The sequence below is a fragment of the Anoplopoma fimbria genome, chromosome 19 (genome assembly GCF_027596085.1).
Source record: "Anoplopoma fimbria isolate UVic2021 breed Golden Eagle Sablefish chromosome 19, Afim_UVic_2022, whole genome shotgun sequence".
NCBI classification, from domain to species: domain Eukaryota; kingdom Metazoa; phylum Chordata; class Actinopteri; order Perciformes; family Anoplopomatidae; genus Anoplopoma; species Anoplopoma fimbria.
The window spans coordinates 4,066,839-4,087,666 of record NC_072467.1 but is presented as its reverse complement, the minus strand read 5'-3'; the positions used below and the strand labels follow the sequence as shown (position 1 = coordinate 4,087,666).

The following is a 20,828-nucleotide window of genomic DNA, read 5'->3' as shown; positions in this document are numbered from 1 at the left end:
AGCCGTCGTTCAAGTTAACATTGCGTGACCTGAAGTCACATCATCAATTATTTTGGCTACAAAGCATAATCTCAATACACACCCTTGATAACCTCTTCCCACTGGATTTTCTCTAGTACCCACAAATGCAAGCTGCACTTCTAAAATTAAAGTGCAACAAGGAATGCATACACAGAAAATGAGACACAAGCTATGCTAAAATAACAACACTTGTAGAACTAGAGAACAAATTTTATGGAAACCACAAAAAAACTGTTGATTGCACAAAAAAGTAATTCCCTACAAAACCACAACTCAAAACAAGGACATCTTTAGGTTGGTCAAATCCTTTTAATCAACTTAAAGGAGCAGTGTGTTGAAATTAGTGGCATCTAGTGGTGACGTTTGGGATTGCATCCAACTGAATACCCCTCTGCTCACCCCTCACATTCCAAGAGTGTCAGAGAACAACAGTGGCCTGCTGGTAACCAAAAGAAAAGCAAGCCAGTGTTTGGCTTGTGTACTATGGGCTACTGAAGAAACATGGCAGTGCAACATAGCGGTTTCCTTGAAGAGGACCAGCCCCCTATGTATAACGACTCATTCTAAAAAGTAAAACATAGTTATGAATATTAAATTCCATTTGTGCCAATAAAATTCCCATAACTCCTACATACAGTATTAGTTCCATGACCAGAGTATGCCATCACTTCAGCTTCGGGGAATTCAGAGGGTTATAGATCACATAAAAAATACATTATGGCCAGCAAAAAACAAATTATTACCTACAATGACATTATTGAGACTACAATACAAAATACTCTACAATGCTATCTTCAGGAACTACTTCTACAATTTACAGTACTTGTGATTTGTCTCACCTCTTGAAAAGTGACAGCATACTTATTACTGAGTCTGAGCTTCCTGTTACGAATCCTTTTCTAGGAAAGTTTTGAAAAGATGCACAGTGATGCATTTTGGTGTTTTATGTCATGACGTGGGTAGTGGGGGTTTCAAAGCCCACCAAAGAAAAACTTGTTAAAAACATACATTGTGTCACTCCCAGCTGCAACTCAGTAAGATTTAGAATTATTTAAACACAAACAGACAGAGAGAGAGAGTTGACCCCGATAAGTGTTTCAGTCTGGGGGAAAATATTTTGAGGGGGGAAAAAACTAAAAGGAAATCCCCTTTATTCCAGAAAGAGAGAGAGAAAGAATATGCAGCTCTGCAATATCTCTTATCACCGCATTAAAAAAAGAAGTCTTGATGCATCTATTTGAGGAGTTTTAAGACTACTTAAGGCCTTTGGCTGGGCAAGCCAGGCAGCAAATTATTAGTATGGAACTACTTGAAGTTTTTATGTAATTGTTGGATATTTTCATTTATAGTTCAACTTTGAGCCTTGATGTAAACTTAAAAGATACTTAATGAATTGGATTGGCTAAGAGTTAGATAATACAGTAAAGGCTACCCTTAAGAAATATATATTATTCTTTTTATCTTACAAAACTTAAAGTAAATTATGTTCCGGGGTGTAGTACTTTTACTTTAAAACACATTATCTCTACTCTATGCCACACAGCCTTTTTTCATCCTTCATTCTTAAATATATATTTCAGTCTGCTGCCAAGTCTATGTATCTATATTATCTCACATGGTAATGAGTGACCTTCTAGTCGACATCTGAGGACTAAAGATATCAAGTCATACTCTAACTGGAGAATTAATTATTTTCATGAAATTCCTGATAAGGTGACGGCACATGGGAAAGCTCGAAGGAACCAGCCCCATCTGCTTGTCTGTATTTTACTCACTGTGCACAAGCAGTTATTGTGAAACCATATGGAATAGTCAGACTATAATGTAATGCTAAGACATTGACCTGTTTAGCCACATGGAGTATTGCATAGGGCCAGATGCCATACCTTTGGCTGAAGATTGGGGTGCAGCAGGACATATCCATTGGGATCAATAGCAAAGTAGTACCCATTTGGACCAATCTGAAGAAAACAATGAACAGAGGAAATTAAATATTTGTTACAGTTTAATGGCAAGACAACTGTAAATTAGTGTTAAAAAGTGTGTAAAAAAAGGGCCTCAGTGGTCCCAAAAAACAAGAGTATTACAGCGCTTGTGATTAATAACAAGGATATATGTTATTTGCGGATGATTAGAAAAGAACAACACATCTAATTGAATCATATCACTCACTAATTTGCTGGAGGGAAAACTCTTCACAAGTGAGTCACAAGAGTTTTGGTTTTATAAATGTATTTGTCTGCATGCATGTGATCACATGTGGGTGTTGAACTCACTGTGAAGCGTGGCGTGAGCTTCTTGATGTCATCCAGAGACACGTCAATCCCCATTACGCCAAGAATCAACTGATTCTGGTGCTGAGAGACATTATGAGAGAAAGGGATGAGGGAATCGAAAAAATATCCAACCACTCCTGATACTGCTGACTCCACTTATCATGTGTTCATCCATTTATTTACTGCACCTCGCCATTCCTGTCATCTATGGTCTTTGTTTTATTGAAGACAGGTAGTGTTCCAGTAATGACCAGACCCAGTTCCTGATGGAAAGTCAAGCAAATGCGCTATTCAACTCAGGAATCTTAAATAAACAGCAGGAACAATATTTCTGTAAAATTGATTATAGAAGACAAAAAGTACCAGAGCATCGAGGTATACATTAGTCCACTGGACTTGTTTGGCCTGCTTGTCTGCCAGAACCATTGGTCTCCCCAGGACATCTAGGTACTCCTATATTGGACGACACATTTTCCCAGATTAATGCTTCCTTGAATGTTTAGTGCTGTAAAATTTTTTTGAAAAATAATAAACCATGATCCAACCTGAGTGTTTATTCTGATGGCTCCGATGGAGGGAATCTCATAAAAGTAACCTGGATATATGAGCAGACACAATCATTTAACCCATAAACATGGAGCAAAGGAAACAGCCTGCAACGCTGCAGTGTAGTCTGTGCATCATGACTCTAGTATAGGGTCAGGTGACTTAATCAGATCTAGAAAAAACAAAGTAAATTGACATCCAGACATTTTCCTTTTGTGATGTGATTATTAACTGATTTACTTTTGAAAGTGTATATGATGCCGCCTTGCCAAAGGCAGCTCTTCTTTTTCTAAAATGATGTTCAAATCACTACCAAGGTCTGTTAAGTACTGCTTAATCTAATACCAGGACTGTGGCAAAGAAGGTACAGCGGGACGTCCCTCAATCAGAAGATTGGTTGGTAGTCCATGTCGATGTGTCCTTGGACAAGACACTTAACCCCAAATTGTTCCCGAACACACCGTTTTATGAATGAGTTGGGTAATTGGGTGTGAATTGGTGAATGACATGTAGTGTAAATGCACTTTGAGTGGGCGGAAGACTATAAAGACTATAGAAGAATAGAAGTACAAGTTAATTTACCATTTCACAAACTGAACAAAATTCCGTATTGAAGTGTGTTGTGATCTGTGCTGTACCTTTGTTGGAGCAGGCCATCCACTGAATCGGTCCTTTATCATAGTTGTGCTGTCCTACTGAGAAGGTGAAGATCCTAACCTGGAGCACAAAATTCAGTTCAACAATATTTATCAAGACCTAACCTCTTACAATGTTAAAAAATATAATTCTGGTAGGTAGATTTCTCTTAATTTAATTTGAATGACAATAAATTAATGATTGTCTTGTCCCTAATATAATGTTATTTAATACTCTGAATATCATGTTTGACAATTTAAATGTATTATTATTTACATATCATATATATAAAACACAAAACATAGAAATAAAAAACAGTTTCCTAAGAAGTTATTTCAACATATGTTTGAACATATTGTGGTGCTGCAGTAATACTTCTAATCAGCTCTAATTAATATTCAAACAATCACAAGCAAAATATGAGAAACAGTTTGATCTAAAAACAATTATTAATATGCAACCTGCTCATATCCTCAATCTTGTGCATGTGCATATTTGTGGGTGTTCACATGCACAATTGTGCGTGTGAGAAGGTCTTTGTTTTGCATAATATGCAGAAAACCCTAATCTGCCTTCTGCACAAACTTTTAGGTAGGGAGGATATGCACACGGAAGTCTGGACCCAAAGGGAGCTCCAAAGAGCTGAGTCTCAAAAAAACTACAAAGGGAGCACAAAAAAGCAAACAATTCCACACTGCAGTATTAAATACCCCAGTCTGTGTGTGTGCACGTCCGCGTCTTTAACATACCTTTTTCTCAGCATTGTACTTCTCTAATATGGCCTGAGCTCTTTCCTCTCCTCCGTCAGTAAACAGCATGATAATCTTGTTGCAGTTTGCTCTACTCACATTAGTCTAGTGAAAGGAAAACAAAGGATTTTCTAATTAAACTTTTTTTTTCACAGAGGGAGTGGTAGGTTTGGTTGGTCGGCTGGTCCTTCCAATTTCAGCTAGAAAAAGAAACCTGTTCACATTGTCATAAACTTTGTCTTACTTGATTTCTTCATGATCTGTCTACTGTCATCATTAAGTCAAAGCAGTGATATTCTGATGTTGAATATGCATAGTCCCCAGAGGATAAAGTTGATTATCTTTGCAGACCTCCAGAGATATCCTTTAATCTCCTTCTCCTTCCTGTTTACATCCATTTGTTTTCAATGAACCAATTGTCTTTCCTCTAGCTCCATCCTTGTTAGTTCAGGCCAAAACAATCAAACTCTGTCGTGTTATGAACATGCAGCTACTAGGAATTGATAGCAAAATCTTCAGACTTGTCAACAGTTCTTAAAAAGTCAAACAGCATCGATGATACTGTATCAGTATAATTTTGTAGAAGTGCAGGTTCAGAGTTTTATCAGACATATTACTTTATGCAATACTGTAGGTTAATGCTTTGCCATTTCAGGGTTGTCATACAACTGAAAATCTAATAACAATTGAATGTTTATTTTATTGTACACACAGCTGTGTCGAGGTAACACTTTCAACCAGCAGATGGCAGTAAAAGACAATGCTCTCCTGCTTCTGAAAATATGGAGGCCTCAGGTAACACTCATCCCAAACTTGTTCAAAGCCTATTTTGCTCTAAGCCACACCTAAGTGTGACAAAATGACATGTTTTCTCAAAACAAAAAGGACTAAAACTGGAAAAACTTACCGTAGAAAGCTGCTCAAAAGCAAACTCAAAGCCTTTTGTGTAGTTAGTAATTCCTTTAGCTGTGATGTTCTGAACAGCATCCTTCAGCAGCTTCTTGTTCCTCACGTTGGCTTGAACCAGATGTTCGAAACACGCTGTCTTCTTCACCCTGGTGTTGAACTGGAAAACAGAGGCAATAAGTTATGACTTACAAATTGTTCATACAATTACAACATGTGTGCATATGTAATAAATTATACACATGCAGCACACACAAACACTCCCACCTGGCCTTGGCTGTTATCAGGCAGTGGTAAACAGACACATTCATCAAGCCCCACTAATTGCTTCACATCCTCGGCGCTCAAAGATTCGGTACCCATGGAAACAAGATTCTGCTATATAAGAACGAGGTTAGGCAGCAACACCATCTTTTTTTAAAGGTGAGACCTCCTCATTTCCACCCCACAGCACACATATACACACACACACTCCACCCAACATGAACCAAAAGCCTGCCTCCTTCTGTTCAGAGCCGCGCTCCAAGTCTAACGGATGGTCCATGTTTTCATTGTTAAATATCTGAATAGGAGCAAACAGATTGTCCATGAGCGAGCAGTGAGGACAGATTCAAAGAGCTAACAATGACAATAGGCACAAATGACAGAATAAATGATATAATAGAATAATAATAGTGGTATGTGAAGGACATGGGACAGCAGGGTAGTTAACCAGCACATCTATTGTGTTGCAGAACTCTTCTAAAACAATACTGCACCTCATCGATCTCATCTAATCAATGTGTCTCTGTGAAATGGCCAAAAGGGAGGCTCAGAACACTGATCTACACAGACAGGCAAGGAGACAAAAAGAACCCTGACCATATGGGTGTGTGGGTGTGTTTGAGTGCACGTCTCCGATGAGCCTGACAGCCTTGAAGTTCCTTTTAGATTGATAATAACAGACACACACATCTCCATTGGACTGAAAGGCAATAACACAATGGCTATGGTTTGATAAAAGACTGAATCAAGGCGACAGCACGTAAACACGTGCAAACTCACACGGGCAACAGAATGGAAGTTCACATAATTGCCCCCATGGAGCGGACAGGAATCTTTTATCACATAATCTATTAAAAGGAGTGAGGAAGGTGGGATGGGAATGTGTGATGGTGAGAAACAGTAAATGACAGGAATAGGGCATAAAAAGAGAAGGGGGAGGGTGTGAATACAGGATTTAAAAGCAGGAACATTTTGATTGTGTATCTCATATATAAAACAAAGGGGGAAGACCTCTGCCAAGGCCGTTTCCATAGGTGAAAAAGAATGCGCGTATCAGCCTTGTGATTAGGATGTATTCCAAAATGTAATGGGTTCATCCTTGGCTCATACTACACCCTTCCACAAAGTTTCATGAAAAAGGGGCAACAAATTCTTCCATAATCCTGCTGACAAACAAACAAACAGAGCCAAAAACAAAAACTCCTTGGCAGAGGTAATAATGAGTTTACGTAGTGTTTGTGACACATCAATCATAATCGGATTAGAAAAGATACGATTTTTGTAGATAACCAAATTATGTCTAAATTAAAGAAAAATTGTCATTGTAAGATCGTGTTATTGGCTTTGCACACAAATGTCAATACAAACTACCACACATTCCACTGTTCTCTTGTGATCCTATTACAACAGATCTGTGTGTGCGTGTGTGTGTGTGTGTGTGTGTGTGTGTGTGTGTGTGTGTGTGTGTGTGTGTGTGTGTGTGTGTGTGTGTGTGTATGTGTGATGGTCCAGGTCTTGAGAATGGATTAGTGATGACACAAGAGAGAAGACTAATCTTCATGCCCTAATCCAGTTGGACTCTCTGCTATGCTGGTTTGCTACTCTGGCTTGCCCAGACCGATACTGGCTAACACCACTGACACCAGCTGACACGGCTGAACAAGTTGGATGAAAGTGAAGGAGGCAGTGAGATAGGAGTGTGACGGAAAGTGAGAACAAAAGGGCCAAAAAAAAAAGAAGAAAAGATGTGGACACAGATGGAAAGACTGAGCGGAAAAGTAACAGCCATCAGCGTTCTTCTGACCTACCGCAGCTTTTGAGGAAGTGTGTGAGCATCTTCAATGACCAAATGCCAATTTAGTCCCTGGGCTACTATTAATGAGCAGGGATTTATGGGTAATATCAGAGATTAATGATAGAGTGCCAAGTTACAACACCCTCAGGGCCAGACATAGGGTGATGTCTGTGCGTGTGTGTCAGTGTGTATGAGTAAGTGAGTCAATGACAGAAAGAAACAGAAGGATAGAAAGAAAGAGGGTGACAGAGAAAAAGAATAATTAGTTTTGGCAAAGAAACTCAAGGATGATTCTGATTTATTGTTTCCTTATTTTTGTGGCTTTGGAAACCCTTCCTATTGGCAATGAAATAAAAAGAAGTCATGATGAAACAAGTAACAGGATTAACTTGATCATATGAATTGTAAACAAATCCTATGGTTAGCCAAATTTTGGAAACAAAAATAAAGTGAATGTTACAGGAATGACCCAAACTATCTGTTGTAAGCATCCATTACAGTTAACAGACGTCCCTGGGCCAACTTTGACCTACAGTACTACAGTAGTTTTGCACTCAAATAGTTTTAAATTGTAGTAAAGGATTATTACCAACATTTTAGGTGCACTAACTTTCAGTTTTACCTCCAGATAAAGTGGTTTGGATAATCTGGCTTTAATGTTTGCTTGTTTACAACCTATCTGATGGTCTAACTGCTCATGTTTCTCACTCTTTTGAACTTCATTGCAGCAATGTCTAAGTATCCCAAGACAATGACTTTGGTAAGGACAATGTTATTGTAATCTACTGAAACATTGGCCAAAGCTAAACATTTAAAGACCCAAATTGTAATAAACATAAATGATCCTTTTAGCACCTTTAAATGGATGTCTTTCATTTCCCTTGGATCATTAACAGCAGTGGTAGTAATGTGGTTTTGGAGGAAAGTAAGAAAACAATTTAAACAAAAAAGTTCTAAGTCAAAACGGAATTGGACTTCACTCGTTGAACTAATCTCTCTCATTCTGTCTCACTTTCTTAGACACACACATAAACACACACACACTGAGCTTCCCGACAGATTCCGATAAGTGTACATTTGCAGAACCACAAGTCCACCGTGAAACAGAATACATTGTGTCCAAGACAAAGGGTTCCCGTAGAGAGGAACCAGAGACTGAATGGCTGTCTTTGTGCAATGAGAAAGAAGACAGCTCCAATCTCTATAAAGACCCATCTCAATAAACACCTTCACAGGCACCCATCTTAGTATCACACAGTCTTCTGATTGGCTCTTTCTGAGTGTAATCACAAGCGTGGAAGGCCTAGAAAAGATGGTCAGAATGAAAAGGTGGAATGGGGGGGGAGGAGCTGTAGAAGTGATTGGTGGGCGAGACAGGTAAGAATGAAGGGGAAGAAAGTGGCAGCAGTGAGAGGAGTAAAATTGTGGTTATGGATAAAGAAGAGGCAAAGTGCATAGTGGACAAGGCGATCCTTCGTGGGCACAAAGAGATGTATGGAGGTAAATGGCAAAATGCCTAGAGGAATGGCACAACTCAATGATGAAAGGAAAGAGTGATGGAGTGGTCAAGAGGGTGATGAATGAGTGTTTCCAAGGGTTCACTCTTGTCAGAAGTGCAGCTTTAATACCTATAGGAGAAGTAGGAATGTCCCACACACACGCACTCGCGAATGCACACGCACACACGCGGGTAAGGAGGTGGGGTAGGGGCATGAAGTGCAGAGTTTTAATCCTGTACACCAAATAGAGCAGTGGGTATTTCATTAAAGGTTTGTTTCAGGGTGGCCAGACCTGAGAGAAATCCATATTTCATTACTTGTCATCCATCTCTGTCTCTCCTGTGTGTATGCGAATCTGTGTGGGGTGTGTGCACAATGTCTTCATGTGTGTATCTCTATTCAAATGTACATAAGCCCATTCATGCGCACATTCTGAATCTGTCTGTCACTCTGCCTCTTTTCTCAGCAGGCATCGTGTTTCCCGTCGCCTCGCACAAACAGACCACCCAACAGTCAGCAAGTGATGGGTTTAATAATACTCACATAAACTACATTGACGTAGTCGTCGTCAGACAGAGTCTCCAGCATCTCACAGACGGAGGTCCTGATCAGTTTGAGAGTCAAGCCAGATACACTCCCGCTTCTGCAACAACACAAAAATACCCAACAGCTTCTCACTGCAATCTGTCTGCTCAGTTTTTGTATTCAATTATAATTAGAAATGCGTCTGCCTTGGGAAATGCATTACATTATGTGGCAACTCTAGGAAGGCATGTGTTATAATCAGGGGAAATCATGACTGATATGAATAGGTTATGGATCAATGAGGATATAAAGTCACTCACGCATCCACAAGGATTAGCATATCTTTGGGTGAGGAAGCTCCTTGGATGTACCTAGATGGACATTAATGAATGAAAGAAAAGCTGGTCTGAGTCACACACACACTTATCCCTTCCTGTCCGCACAAAAGGGTAGTTGTTACAAATGTGCAGAATATCTTAAACATGGTTGTCTTCTGATGTGATTGATATCATTGTTCCAACCTCTTCTTTTTAAATGCCTGAAGTGTTTTTTACCAGCATTATTATAATATTAAAAATATGTTGAAGCCAATGCTGTTTCATTCATAATAATATATTTTGAACACAATATTACTTACAGAATATACTTTGAGTCATATTAGGTCTACATATATTTAGGATTGGGGAATATTGCTGAAATTAATATAACAATGTCAATAAGAAAACTTCAGATAACAATACATATTATGATATATGTTTTCATATGACATATTCCATCACAAAAAAGTCAAAAACAAAATCACAAGTCTACTTCGTAATCTTTTTTCTTAAAAAAAAAAAAGAATTATTAAAATTTGCTTGGATTCATCATTAAAACAGATTTTTTTTAAGGCAAGTACACAATATGACTATATATGTCACAATAAAATTCCACAGAAAGTTGATAAATAATATTTAATGATCACCCAGCACTTCATGCACTTTCTATAACTAAAAATCACATTTAATCATAAACACCTACAACCAAACAAGCAACTACATAACAGTAAAACAAATCATATCTACCCGTAAACACATTATATTTGAAATTTAAGGCTTTTAATTAATTAATTTCATGCAACTTGTAGTTTTTCTAGCAGTTGTCTTACCATGGCCTCCTGCGGACGTCGTATAGGTCAATTTTACTGGGGGTCTTGCGAGCATCCATCCAAGGAGAAGCTTTCAGAAAAGATAAGATATGTGTTGTCTGTAACTTTTTTATAATTAAAGGGGGAAAAAACACAAATTCAAATATCTGATACCACTGCCTGAAGTGTTGATCTGAAAATATCTGGCAACATGCAGTGTCGTATTTAGCCCAGCAGTGTCTGTTCCCTGTCAGTCATTTTGGGAAGATATGAAAAAAGATTACTTTTTTGCCATCATGGCTTGTTGGATGGAATCCCACACCTTCTATATTTCAAAATGTGTTATGCTCACGATCATTTTTCACAAACAGGTAAACAGCAGGGAAATAAGTATATAGTAATTAAATACTTCCAAGATGCAAAACACAGAATTCACTTGCTTTGACAATAATCAGGTGCCTTCTATCTGTATACTGGCAGTGAGGAGCACCTTGAAAACAAGCCACTATGAGTGTGACTGCATATCATGCATGCTAAGAAGTAAAAAAAAAACAGGGGGGGGACAAAGAGGAATAAATTCAGCGCCAATGAAAATTCATGAATATTAGACATAAACTTTTCCCATAAAGCTATATAGTGTCAATGATGAAGGGAAATCCCATGAATAGAAATAGCTTGACAGAGAAAACACTCCCGATAGAGAGTAGCCCTAGACTAACGCAGTTAAAGATAGCATGACACCATCTATGTCAAAACATATACAATCAATGCAAGTTGGGCAATAAAGATTATTTATTGAGTGTATTTGCTCAGTGTCGCGTGAACAAGCAAACTCATGAATATGTTCCCTGGGTGTTTGTAGTTTTGATTAAGAGCCACAAGCTGCATCTTGTTGTAGGTCAACCAAATAATAATCAGCTGATGAGTGCCCCTCTGATTTAATATGGAAGGAAACGCACACAACTTCAGTGTCATATGAACAGATACACCAAATAATTACTCTTTGTTAAATGTTTCTCCTCTGTGTTAAAAGACAAAGACTGTTTTGGTTGGTGTTTAATTACCTGGGTAGTAGCGAGCCAGGCCCGTAGCGCTGCCATACACCTGCCAGAGAAGGGTCGGGTCATCCTCTCTGTTCTTTCTAAACACGTCCTGCAATGACTCCGACCAGTTCAGTTCATTCAGCACGATGGTGGCTAGAAAAACACACAAATACATATCAAACAACGTGTACTTAAAAGACGGACACACTTGCACAAATAAATTGCATTACTGTTATCAGATTTTGTGTGAATGTAATTATGTTTATTCTGTAATAATTATCAATGGACATATGAGCAGGAGTAGACTGTGTAAATCCCAGATTAACAAATGCATTAAGATTCACACACAAAAGTCTGATCAGTGTCTGCCCACTCGCCTAGAGCGGCGCATGAGCAGATATGAGGCCAACACACCAGGCCGTGCTGGGATTTAGTAGCAGATACTGAGGAGTGGTTTCATGGCTTGTAATAAGTTAGCAGTGAACTTTGTTTGATTTTACCTGAAACACTCCATAACCCATGTGTGTTTGTAGGTGTGTGTTTGTATGTGTGCGTGCATGTGATTGATAGTGTGTGTTGTGAGAGGCAACAGACATTATGGATGTAATGACACAGCACCCAGACAGCTCAGAGCCACATAACACTCACTATGATGGATGGAGACAGAGCACATGCTGCCCAAACTCTATCTTTGCTATCTTGTCTGTCTCTTTACTGCTCTTCCTTTTTCCGTCCTTCCTTCTTTTGTACAGGTGTAGTACTGTATGTATGTGACTCTGTACATCTATATGTGCATATGTGTGTGCATGTGTGAGATGGATTGGTATTCTGGATTGAGTGTGACGTGGCTCATTGATGTGCAAAGCAAACACTGTTCATTTGCATGCATGCCTCTAGAGGGGTGAGTTAATGAAGCCTCGGTTGCCAGGAGTGCTTGTTTTTTTATTATAGAAGGAGAGAGAGAGTGAGAGAGAGAAAGAGAGAGAGAGCATGTGGTGTGTGTGTGCTCAGAAATGTATTTCCCTCATTAAGGGTAGAATTTTAAAGGGAAAAGGAGAGAAAATAACAACACAGCCCTTGTCAGATAATGAGGAAATTACAAACTGTATGTGTGATTTTTCAGTGAAGGCTTATTAAGACAGACAGGTAGGTATATGGCTATCTACACACAGCTCTGCTAATAGCTATGTAGAAAGCCAAATGTCTGTATAGTAAGACATACACAGAACATATACACATGCATACAGTCTACACAAACAAACCAAAATACAGTGCTAAACAAGCAAACGATAAACATCTTACCCATATGATCTTTTAATGTTTCCATTGGTTTTGAGTACTCCCGTCTTAGTCATAATATTTAATAAGCTAAACTCCACTGCAGCTTCATAAGGGATACAGTATCCTCTAGTCGCCCATATTGCCACTGACACTAATGAATTCCCTGGCTGCACTCGGCATGGCTTTGATGCCACACTGAATCTACATCCTATGATGACTTCATCTCAGTGGGATATCAGGGGTGCAATATACTTCACTAACATAACATGGATTGGTTTGTTTTGAACATTAAAGAATAAATTGTATTTCTCTGCTTTAAATAAGGTAGTCCATCCCATATACACTCATCATTTACTTTATGTGTAGAACAGAATGCCTACTCTACTAGAGAAAAACTTACTGTGATATAGTGATGTGGTTCATTCTGTAGCGACAGTGAGTACAACAGTGTAGCAAGGTAGCAGCAGTAGAACGTAGGACTGGGCCAGACAAGGGAGGTGTAGGGCTGTATATCATAGGGGATGCTGTTCATGGAAGTTTAGATTTTATTTAAAAATGGAAGCTATTTAAGGAAGATCAAACTGTATTGACTTAGATAAATGAATATTTCCTGTGAATCTCAGAAACTGGAGGTCTTACTGCATTACAGTACTAAACATGAATGTCACAATGCATCGAATACTATTTTATATCAGTCCATCTCTAAGTCTTCCTGTGTTGAATCACTGTGTGTTGCTATCTTTCTTGTCGGCTGTTTTGTTCTGTTTTTCTGGAACACAAAAAACTGCTAGCTAGCATTATATCATGAAGATCAGGAATATCATATATACTGTTCACCTCTGAATGTTTTTTTGTCATATATTTTGTATACATACAATTTCTGCTTCTGTATCCAAAAGCAACACCACTGAATTCAACCATTTCCTTTTCTTCTCTTTCACACATCTGACCATGTCCTTCACTGGACCAACAGCTTGGCTTTTGTGATATTTCTGTCAAATGAACTGAACGTCTGCTTCCTATTGTACCCTCGTCTCACACACGTCACATGCTGCTGCCTATAGAAGCTGATTTCATAAACTTGCCTCCCACTTTGCCCAGAAAATCTCATTTTCTCCAGCTGAGCAAAGGCTATTCCTGGAACATTTATATGGTGGAGATCAAATTGGAGAGTTGGAACTGCAATAACGTATAAATCCTGTCTCTTTTTTTCTCCAGGCATACAAAACATATACTTCTGCATGTGTGCCAATATTTGACACACTATATGAGCATGTTGCACACTCAAGACAGGCACATTGTTCCTGCTATTCAAGTGGGGACTCTTCTTTGAATATATTTATTCTGTATCCCATTTCCATCAGCACCACATGCCCAATCATACACCTTTGGCCTAGTCTAACACTAGCCTTATCTTAAAACCTTGTGTCAACCTCAAAATAAACTCCTATGGACTGGCTTTCAGTCCAAAAGATTGTTCCCCACTACTTAAGTGTGCTACCAGTTAGGGCTGGGGCGATTTGTCATCATGATCAACGTCATCGAATACCGAAATTTACTGTTTTTACTGTTTACTTTAATGACAATGTATGAGTGAGAAAAACAAACAAAGAGTATTTCCCCGTACTGATGCAAAAATACATTTGATTATCTTAAATGCCAACCATAACCCTACTCCACAGATTGAATAGTACTTAAGTAAAAAATACTTATTCCCCAGTTCATGGAAAGGCTCGCTATGACATACAATGAGTCCTTTTGTATTTTAGGTTCAGGATTTAAAGATGTTTTACAATAATCAATACATTAGTTAGATTAATCGACTTATCAAGAAAATAATAATAAAAATGATCGATAAAAAAACAAAAGTTTGTTGCAGCATTGCTACCCCCTTTGAGTCCTCCGCACACACATATAGTTTCTTTCATCTCACTGAGATCAGACTTCAGCCCTGAATGAGTCCCAGCAGCTCAGCGTATCTATGCATACTCATTACAGGCTACCAATAAACAGCACCATGTGAGAAAAGCAGTATGAGGAGTCATGGCACCCAGCCCAGATTATGGCCAGATATGTGTCTCTGGGGGAAAAATCACAAAGTCACAACGAGTTCAAAAGCATGCATATAAACCAGGCTTGCACATTTACAGATAACACACCCCGACAACACTGTGTGGTATCCCTCATTTTTGCCCCTGGGTTCGGGGGTCAGCAGGACGGTGAAGTGTTTAACCGTGGCGGCTGTGGCGTAGTGGAGAGCAAGGTAGTTCTCCAATCAGAGGGTCGGTGGTTCGATACCCAGCTTCGGTAGTCGATGTGTCCTTGGGCAAGACACTTAACCCCAAGTTGCTCCTGAAGGCTTGCCATCGGTGTGGACTGGATGTTGCATGAATGTTAGTTAGAGTCTGATGGTGGCACCTTGCATGGTAGCCTGTCATCAGTGTGTGAATGGGTGAATGATATGTAATATACTACTGATTGTAAGTCGCTTTGGATAAAAGCGTCTGCTAAATGACTGTAATGTAATGTAATGTAATGTAACCTTGAGGCCAGACTGTTCCCCAGCAGGCTGAGGGCCATGCTGAGGAAGTCACTCCATTCTACTGTCGTTCCAAGTCACTGCTGACGCACCACATCCCACTGTACTCTAATAACTGAATATCTAAACACACACACACACACACACACACACACACACACACACACACACACACAGATACTGAGTCTCACGCAGTCACAGATAAAAATACTCAAACACAAGCCAAGCAGTAACAATGCAGCCTGGTGGTTAGGGAAACTTTCCTGTAACTGTACCCTTGTTCAAACTCATGGTGAACCATATGTCCTGGTGAAGTATCCTGAGCAAAGCACTGAACACTGTATTGCTCATTGTAAGTCACACTTTGATAAGAACACCACCAAAGTGCTCACAATGTAAAAATAGAAGAAAAGAAAGATATTCAAATATAATACATAATTCAGACCACAGTTAAGATATTCAAGAGACCATCCTTAAGTCATTGAAATTCATCTTGAGCTGTGCTAATGTCACAGGGACTCTGGAGAATCAAATTACTGAACCACTCAAGGTAAATGTCACCACATGATGATGAAATGATCAGAAATGTACTTTTTTTTAGTAGGGCAAATACACTCTGAACAGATGCACATATGTTTAAAAACTGTTTTACATAACCATAAACTACAATACCACAGTATCAGTTCAAATGCAACTGACAACATGCACATGGTCATCAAACAGTTACTGGCCCAGATTTGATAACAGTAAGTGAAATGATTCCTTCTTATTTGTAAAAGTGCGGGTCGGTCCCTGCGGTGCTCGAGGCCGCAGTGGTCGGAGACCTCTCGGTTAGCAGGCAGCAGAAACTTCTTTAATGAAAGATGCACAATTCCTCTGTCACTACTGGTGCAAAGGATCATAAAAATCACGGTTCGGATCTCATCACGGATCAGGGTCACGGATTGGAACACAAATCGGATCAGCACAAAACAAACTTTTTGAGATCCCCGATCCCGTTTTTTTTTGCTGCCGGTACTAATTGACGATCATTGATGATCCATATTGGCAGATACGGATCCCTTTGTTGTTTGATTATAGCAGCTGTTTTTTTTTGTTTTTTTTTATAAAAACACATAATTCAAATGATAAGGAAATAAAAGATTATATTTTTATGGATTAAAACAAATCTTGTGTTTAGTAGTTTTCATGATGTATTATAAGCTGCTTAGACGTTTTGTAAACAGGTCATAATTCCCTCTCTAATAACTATTTATGTTATTAAACAACTGGATTTATTCAAATTTCTCATCAAAAGAGATAACATGTGAACACATGATAATGTTATAATTTACTATCGCCTAATCCTCATATTCGCTGAACAGAGCCTGAACGCATCATAATGTAACCTAAAGGAACCTTTGTTCGTTGGCCATCAGCAGTGTTGCCACGGTTACCAGCTCACCTCCTGTTAATTTAAACATAGATTGATTGTTCACAATGTAACATTATCAGAGATCGGCTACTAAAAAAAATAAAATGCAGATGTACTGATTGCATATTTTACTAAAATACTGTGGGTAACGATCGTCAGTAAAACTTTATTTAACACTGAGATGGTCAACGTTAAACTGTATAATTAATCCACATAATTGTCGAATTGCGAGGGCGGGTCCTTACGGATCACTGATTGACTGATCAACACCACTATCTGTCACACAGTGAGAGGCTTCCCCCACATGTTTTTTAATAAACTGTGTCATGAAGAGTCCACGAGTAGAATATACAAATATGAATACCTACCCAACAAAAGGGACCTAATCTACTGATTTCACAGTATGGGCAGTATTGGGCAGGCAAGTAAAACGAAGTATAAAAAATATATACTTGGTTTATCATAATTATCATACTGGGGAGAAAGACATATTTCCAAATAAAACCTTGCAGGATTATCGTTAATAAATGTGTGGAATCCAGATTCATTGGTTAGAATTAATATCAGTCACCTTTGTATTTATGATTATGCTTCATTAATTCAAAGCCTTAGGACACATGAACAGATTGAATCAAAATACTCTTTATCAAAACCTTGATGGGTTTTGGGAGGTTTGCTCAGACAAAGGCACCAATTCCTTTCATTTAGAGGACCCTCTGTTCATTTACATCCCAAAGACACGTGACTTAGAGTACAGGAGAAGATCATATTATGCTGTATCGCATTTTTAAAACTATTATTTGACCATGGGCAAATTTGCATGAGGCACTATCTGTAAACAACATGTCATAATGGGTTGGTGTGTAACTTGTATCCATGGTAACGCCTGGAGTTTGTGTGTGTGTGTGTGTGTGTGTGTGTGTGTGTGTGTGTGTGTGTGTGTGTGTGTGTGTGTGTGTGTGTGTGTGTGTGTGTGTGTGTGTGTGTGAGTGAGTACTCACAGCCATCATAGATGTCAGTGGGGATGTGGACAGCCGTGTGGTTGTGATCAGTCAAACGTTTAAATGATGGGTCTTCTGTAAAGTCGGGCCGAATCCTATATTTTCTTCCCTCTGTCTCATTTGCATCCAGCTGAGGAAAAAAAAAAAATCAAGATTCAGACAGTAATGCTGACCATATGTTTAAGACACCACACAAAGCCTTGTGATTATATTTGCAGAAGCGTCTTTGCCTGCGGAAAACAGTTTATTTAAAAGACTGATTATATTCCTCATCAACTCCTGTCTGATGTGAGAATGTGATCGCTGCACTTTTCACACCCTCCCAGCTCGCTTAAGAATAAATAGCATCATCGACTGTATTCCTAATTTCTTGCTTTCTTGCATTCTTATCAACTTCCCTTCTGATGAGTAGCAGGAGACAGCCAGATTGCCTATGCCCCTTGTGGAGATTTATAACTCCTAGTGTGCATTCACCAATTTACATCAATGAGAGCAGTACAGACAAGGAGATATATGAAGATCAGCATGATGAGATATGAAAGAAAGAATGCCGGGTAGTGAGGTAGTGAGGTGGAGGGAGAGAGAAAAAGCAAGAGGGGGGAGGGAGAGAGAGTTGCTTCCTAATAAAGCAACAGTGTAGCCAGCTCATACATCTCGTCTGTCAATTAGAGGAGAAACATGGTAGAAACCTCTTCACCTGAGAGAGGGCGGGAGGAGGGATGATGGGGAGGAAGCTACAGGGGAAGAAAAGCCTGGAGAAGAGGCAAAAGAGGGAGGGATTGCAGTAAAAGGCTGAGGCAATGATAGAAAACGGGAGTGAAAAAACAGGATCCCTTTGTGGTGGATCAGGAGAAAGAAATGGAGGAGAGGAGATGAGTAGCAAAACCATATCACTGGCCCATGTCTGAGTGTGACCTGTGTGTTAAAAGGCGCTAATATGGAAAGAGAGCAAATAAAAAGCACTCACGTTGTCCTTTGCGTTGTAGTAGGAGATTTCATCACCCTGCAAACAAGCCACACAGAAGCACAAACATCACTTTGTGGCTGCTTTAGGGTGTTGCACAAAGAAGCGTAACATTTATGCAATCATGAAATTCTTAATCCGTTTTTAAGCAGCTCTTTATTTTCTTGGCAAGCAATTCCATTAGTATATTCACCAGTTTTATGTTAATGAAGACACTCGTCTGTGCTACCAATCACATCAATACTGGAAGAGTTAAGCTGAGAGTGCAGAGTGTTCCTCTTTTTACATCTGTAACTGTGTGCCTACAGCCATTTTCAATGCTCCAGGGAAGCATTATCCTGCCATTGCAGAAAAAATATGGCAAACCCCAGCTTAGACACATCTATAAACATCTCTGTGACAAGTATTTTTTCCTGACCACCACTTTACTCTGCGTTATAATTGCGTGCCGCTGTGGTTCTTAGAAATCTGAGTATCTCAGTCATCTGAAATGAGGGGCATAATGAGTCATAACACAGAGTATAATATGCAATAAACCAATTTAGTAAGGGAGCTGTAATCACTGCTAACGACACACAGACGCAAACAGATTAAACCTATTCAGACAATGAAAGGAATTTACGTTTTATAAATCCAGATTAGGTGCATGGACATTAATGTTTCTGTCTGAGTATCTCGCTCTGTTTTACCAACATGCAGTACATAATACACTTATATAAAACATACATGTATTTGTGCAGGTATTCCTGTTATTGTGCAGGTCTGTATTTTTGTGTCCTTGTGTTACCTCAAAGTCATCTTTCCACATATGTTCCATCTGGAATTTCTCAGCAGCTGTGGCCAGTTTCTGGGGAGTGAAATATGACAGGGATTTAGATTGAAACTGCACAAGGTATGCCTCCTTCACAGTGTCAGTCTAATTATAGAAAACCTGAGCAAAAGAGAGTATGTTAAAGAGCACGAAGAAGACCATTCCTGCGATGGAGAAGTGATTATGATCTCACTTGCAGAGCTGAAACCATAGGGCTATCACAGTCTTACAGCAAAGGCCACACCAGTGTCGGTCTGGCAGGATAACAAGGTTGTACTGTAAGAGAGTAATGTTAGTGTGTGTATGTGTGAGTGTGAAAGATTGTGAAAGCTAGGGGAAATATTGAGAAAAAGGGCATCAGCAGCATAAGAAACAGCAGATCCCTGAATAAAGTCAAGAGCAAATTGATTACCAACTGAGAGGCTGTCGATCAAATTGGATACTACTAAATAACGGGGTTATAAATGTAATTAACCCCACCATTATTATCTACTGCACTGTGCATTATCTAACATGCACAGTGCACACACCTTCACACTGAGAAGCAATAGAGAGAAAGAGAATAGTGGTAAGAGTAGTACATTTATCGTACTAGAACATTTATTTTACAGTACAAGCAATAAAACAGACAAATACATACTAAACAGCACATATTTATGACTCTGGGAACAAATGACTGCCTTAAGTGCCCTGTAGACATCCAGGGTAGCATTCATTCATAACTGAAACATCACAGGTTTGGAATTTCACTTGCAGGACACTGTGATATTGAGACTTATTTAGACATTGCTTTCCAATTACACAATACATTCAACGCTTTAACTGGCTTTCTTTGTGATCTTTCAGAGTTTGATTCCATCATTATTCTTTCCTTTGTAAGGAAATGAGGGCAAAACTGAAAACAACACTAACAAGAAAACAAGAACACAGAAAATGGGGGAAACAGAGATCTAATTTCTACATTTAACAGTTGATATGTGAAGTCATTTATCTGTTATTTCATGCATTTTTAATCCATTTTGAAATGTCAAGACTGAATTCACTGCAAAAAGTCCCTATTAAGGCAATTTTAGATACAAGCTTTGTTATGCTTAAAAACAGGCAAATTTGGCAGCCAGTGCATTACGTGATTTTCACTTCATAAGATTTCTTATGTCCAAGATCAAACGATTTTGTTATGGGATAACATCAGCGTAATGCCAAATCAGGCCAGGGTCTTAAATTGGGGGCAGACACATAAGGGAAGATGTGAATGGGTTATGACTGCTGGAGTACATGCAGATCATCCAAAGAAGTTGGAAAGAGCTGCTGCTTGCTATTAAGATGTCCTATTGTATAATTTTGACAGTTTGAGGTCCATAAAGGAGGCATATCCATCGTCATTGTATTGGGAAGCTTGGAGATAGGAGAGATTGTGGCGGACTGGAAACCT

The 20,828-nt window shown here is 39.0% G+C and overlaps 1 protein-coding gene across 1 annotated transcript in view; it reads right to left on the bottom strand.

The window, feature by feature from the left end:
* LOC129108113 (voltage-dependent calcium channel subunit alpha-2/delta-1) overlaps window positions 1-20,828 on the bottom strand; it is a 56,785-nt gene that overhangs the window by 16,892 nt on the left and 19,065 nt on the right. Inside the window, exons 4-18 of the mRNA XM_054619777.1 lie at window positions 19,373-19,432; window positions 18,589-18,624; window positions 17,622-17,751; window positions 11,408-11,539; window positions 10,365-10,434; window positions 9,538-9,588; window positions 9,236-9,335; window positions 5,136-5,294; window positions 4,229-4,333; window positions 3,482-3,560; window positions 2,843-2,892; window positions 2,661-2,750; window positions 2,486-2,560; window positions 2,298-2,378; window positions 1,908-1,982 (exon numbers count right to left, since the gene is read on the bottom strand). Of these exons, the coding sequence (XP_054475752.1) occupies window positions 1,908-1,982; window positions 2,298-2,378; window positions 2,486-2,560; window positions 2,661-2,750; window positions 2,843-2,892; window positions 3,482-3,560; window positions 4,229-4,333; window positions 5,136-5,294; window positions 9,236-9,335; window positions 9,538-9,588; window positions 10,365-10,434; window positions 11,408-11,539; window positions 17,622-17,751; window positions 18,589-18,624; window positions 19,373-19,432 (1,293 nt within the window). The remainder of the gene's footprint in view (window positions 1-1,907; window positions 1,983-2,297; window positions 2,379-2,485; window positions 2,561-2,660; window positions 2,751-2,842; window positions 2,893-3,481; window positions 3,561-4,228; window positions 4,334-5,135; window positions 5,295-9,235; window positions 9,336-9,537; window positions 9,589-10,364; window positions 10,435-11,407; window positions 11,540-17,621; window positions 17,752-18,588; window positions 18,625-19,372; window positions 19,433-20,828) is intronic.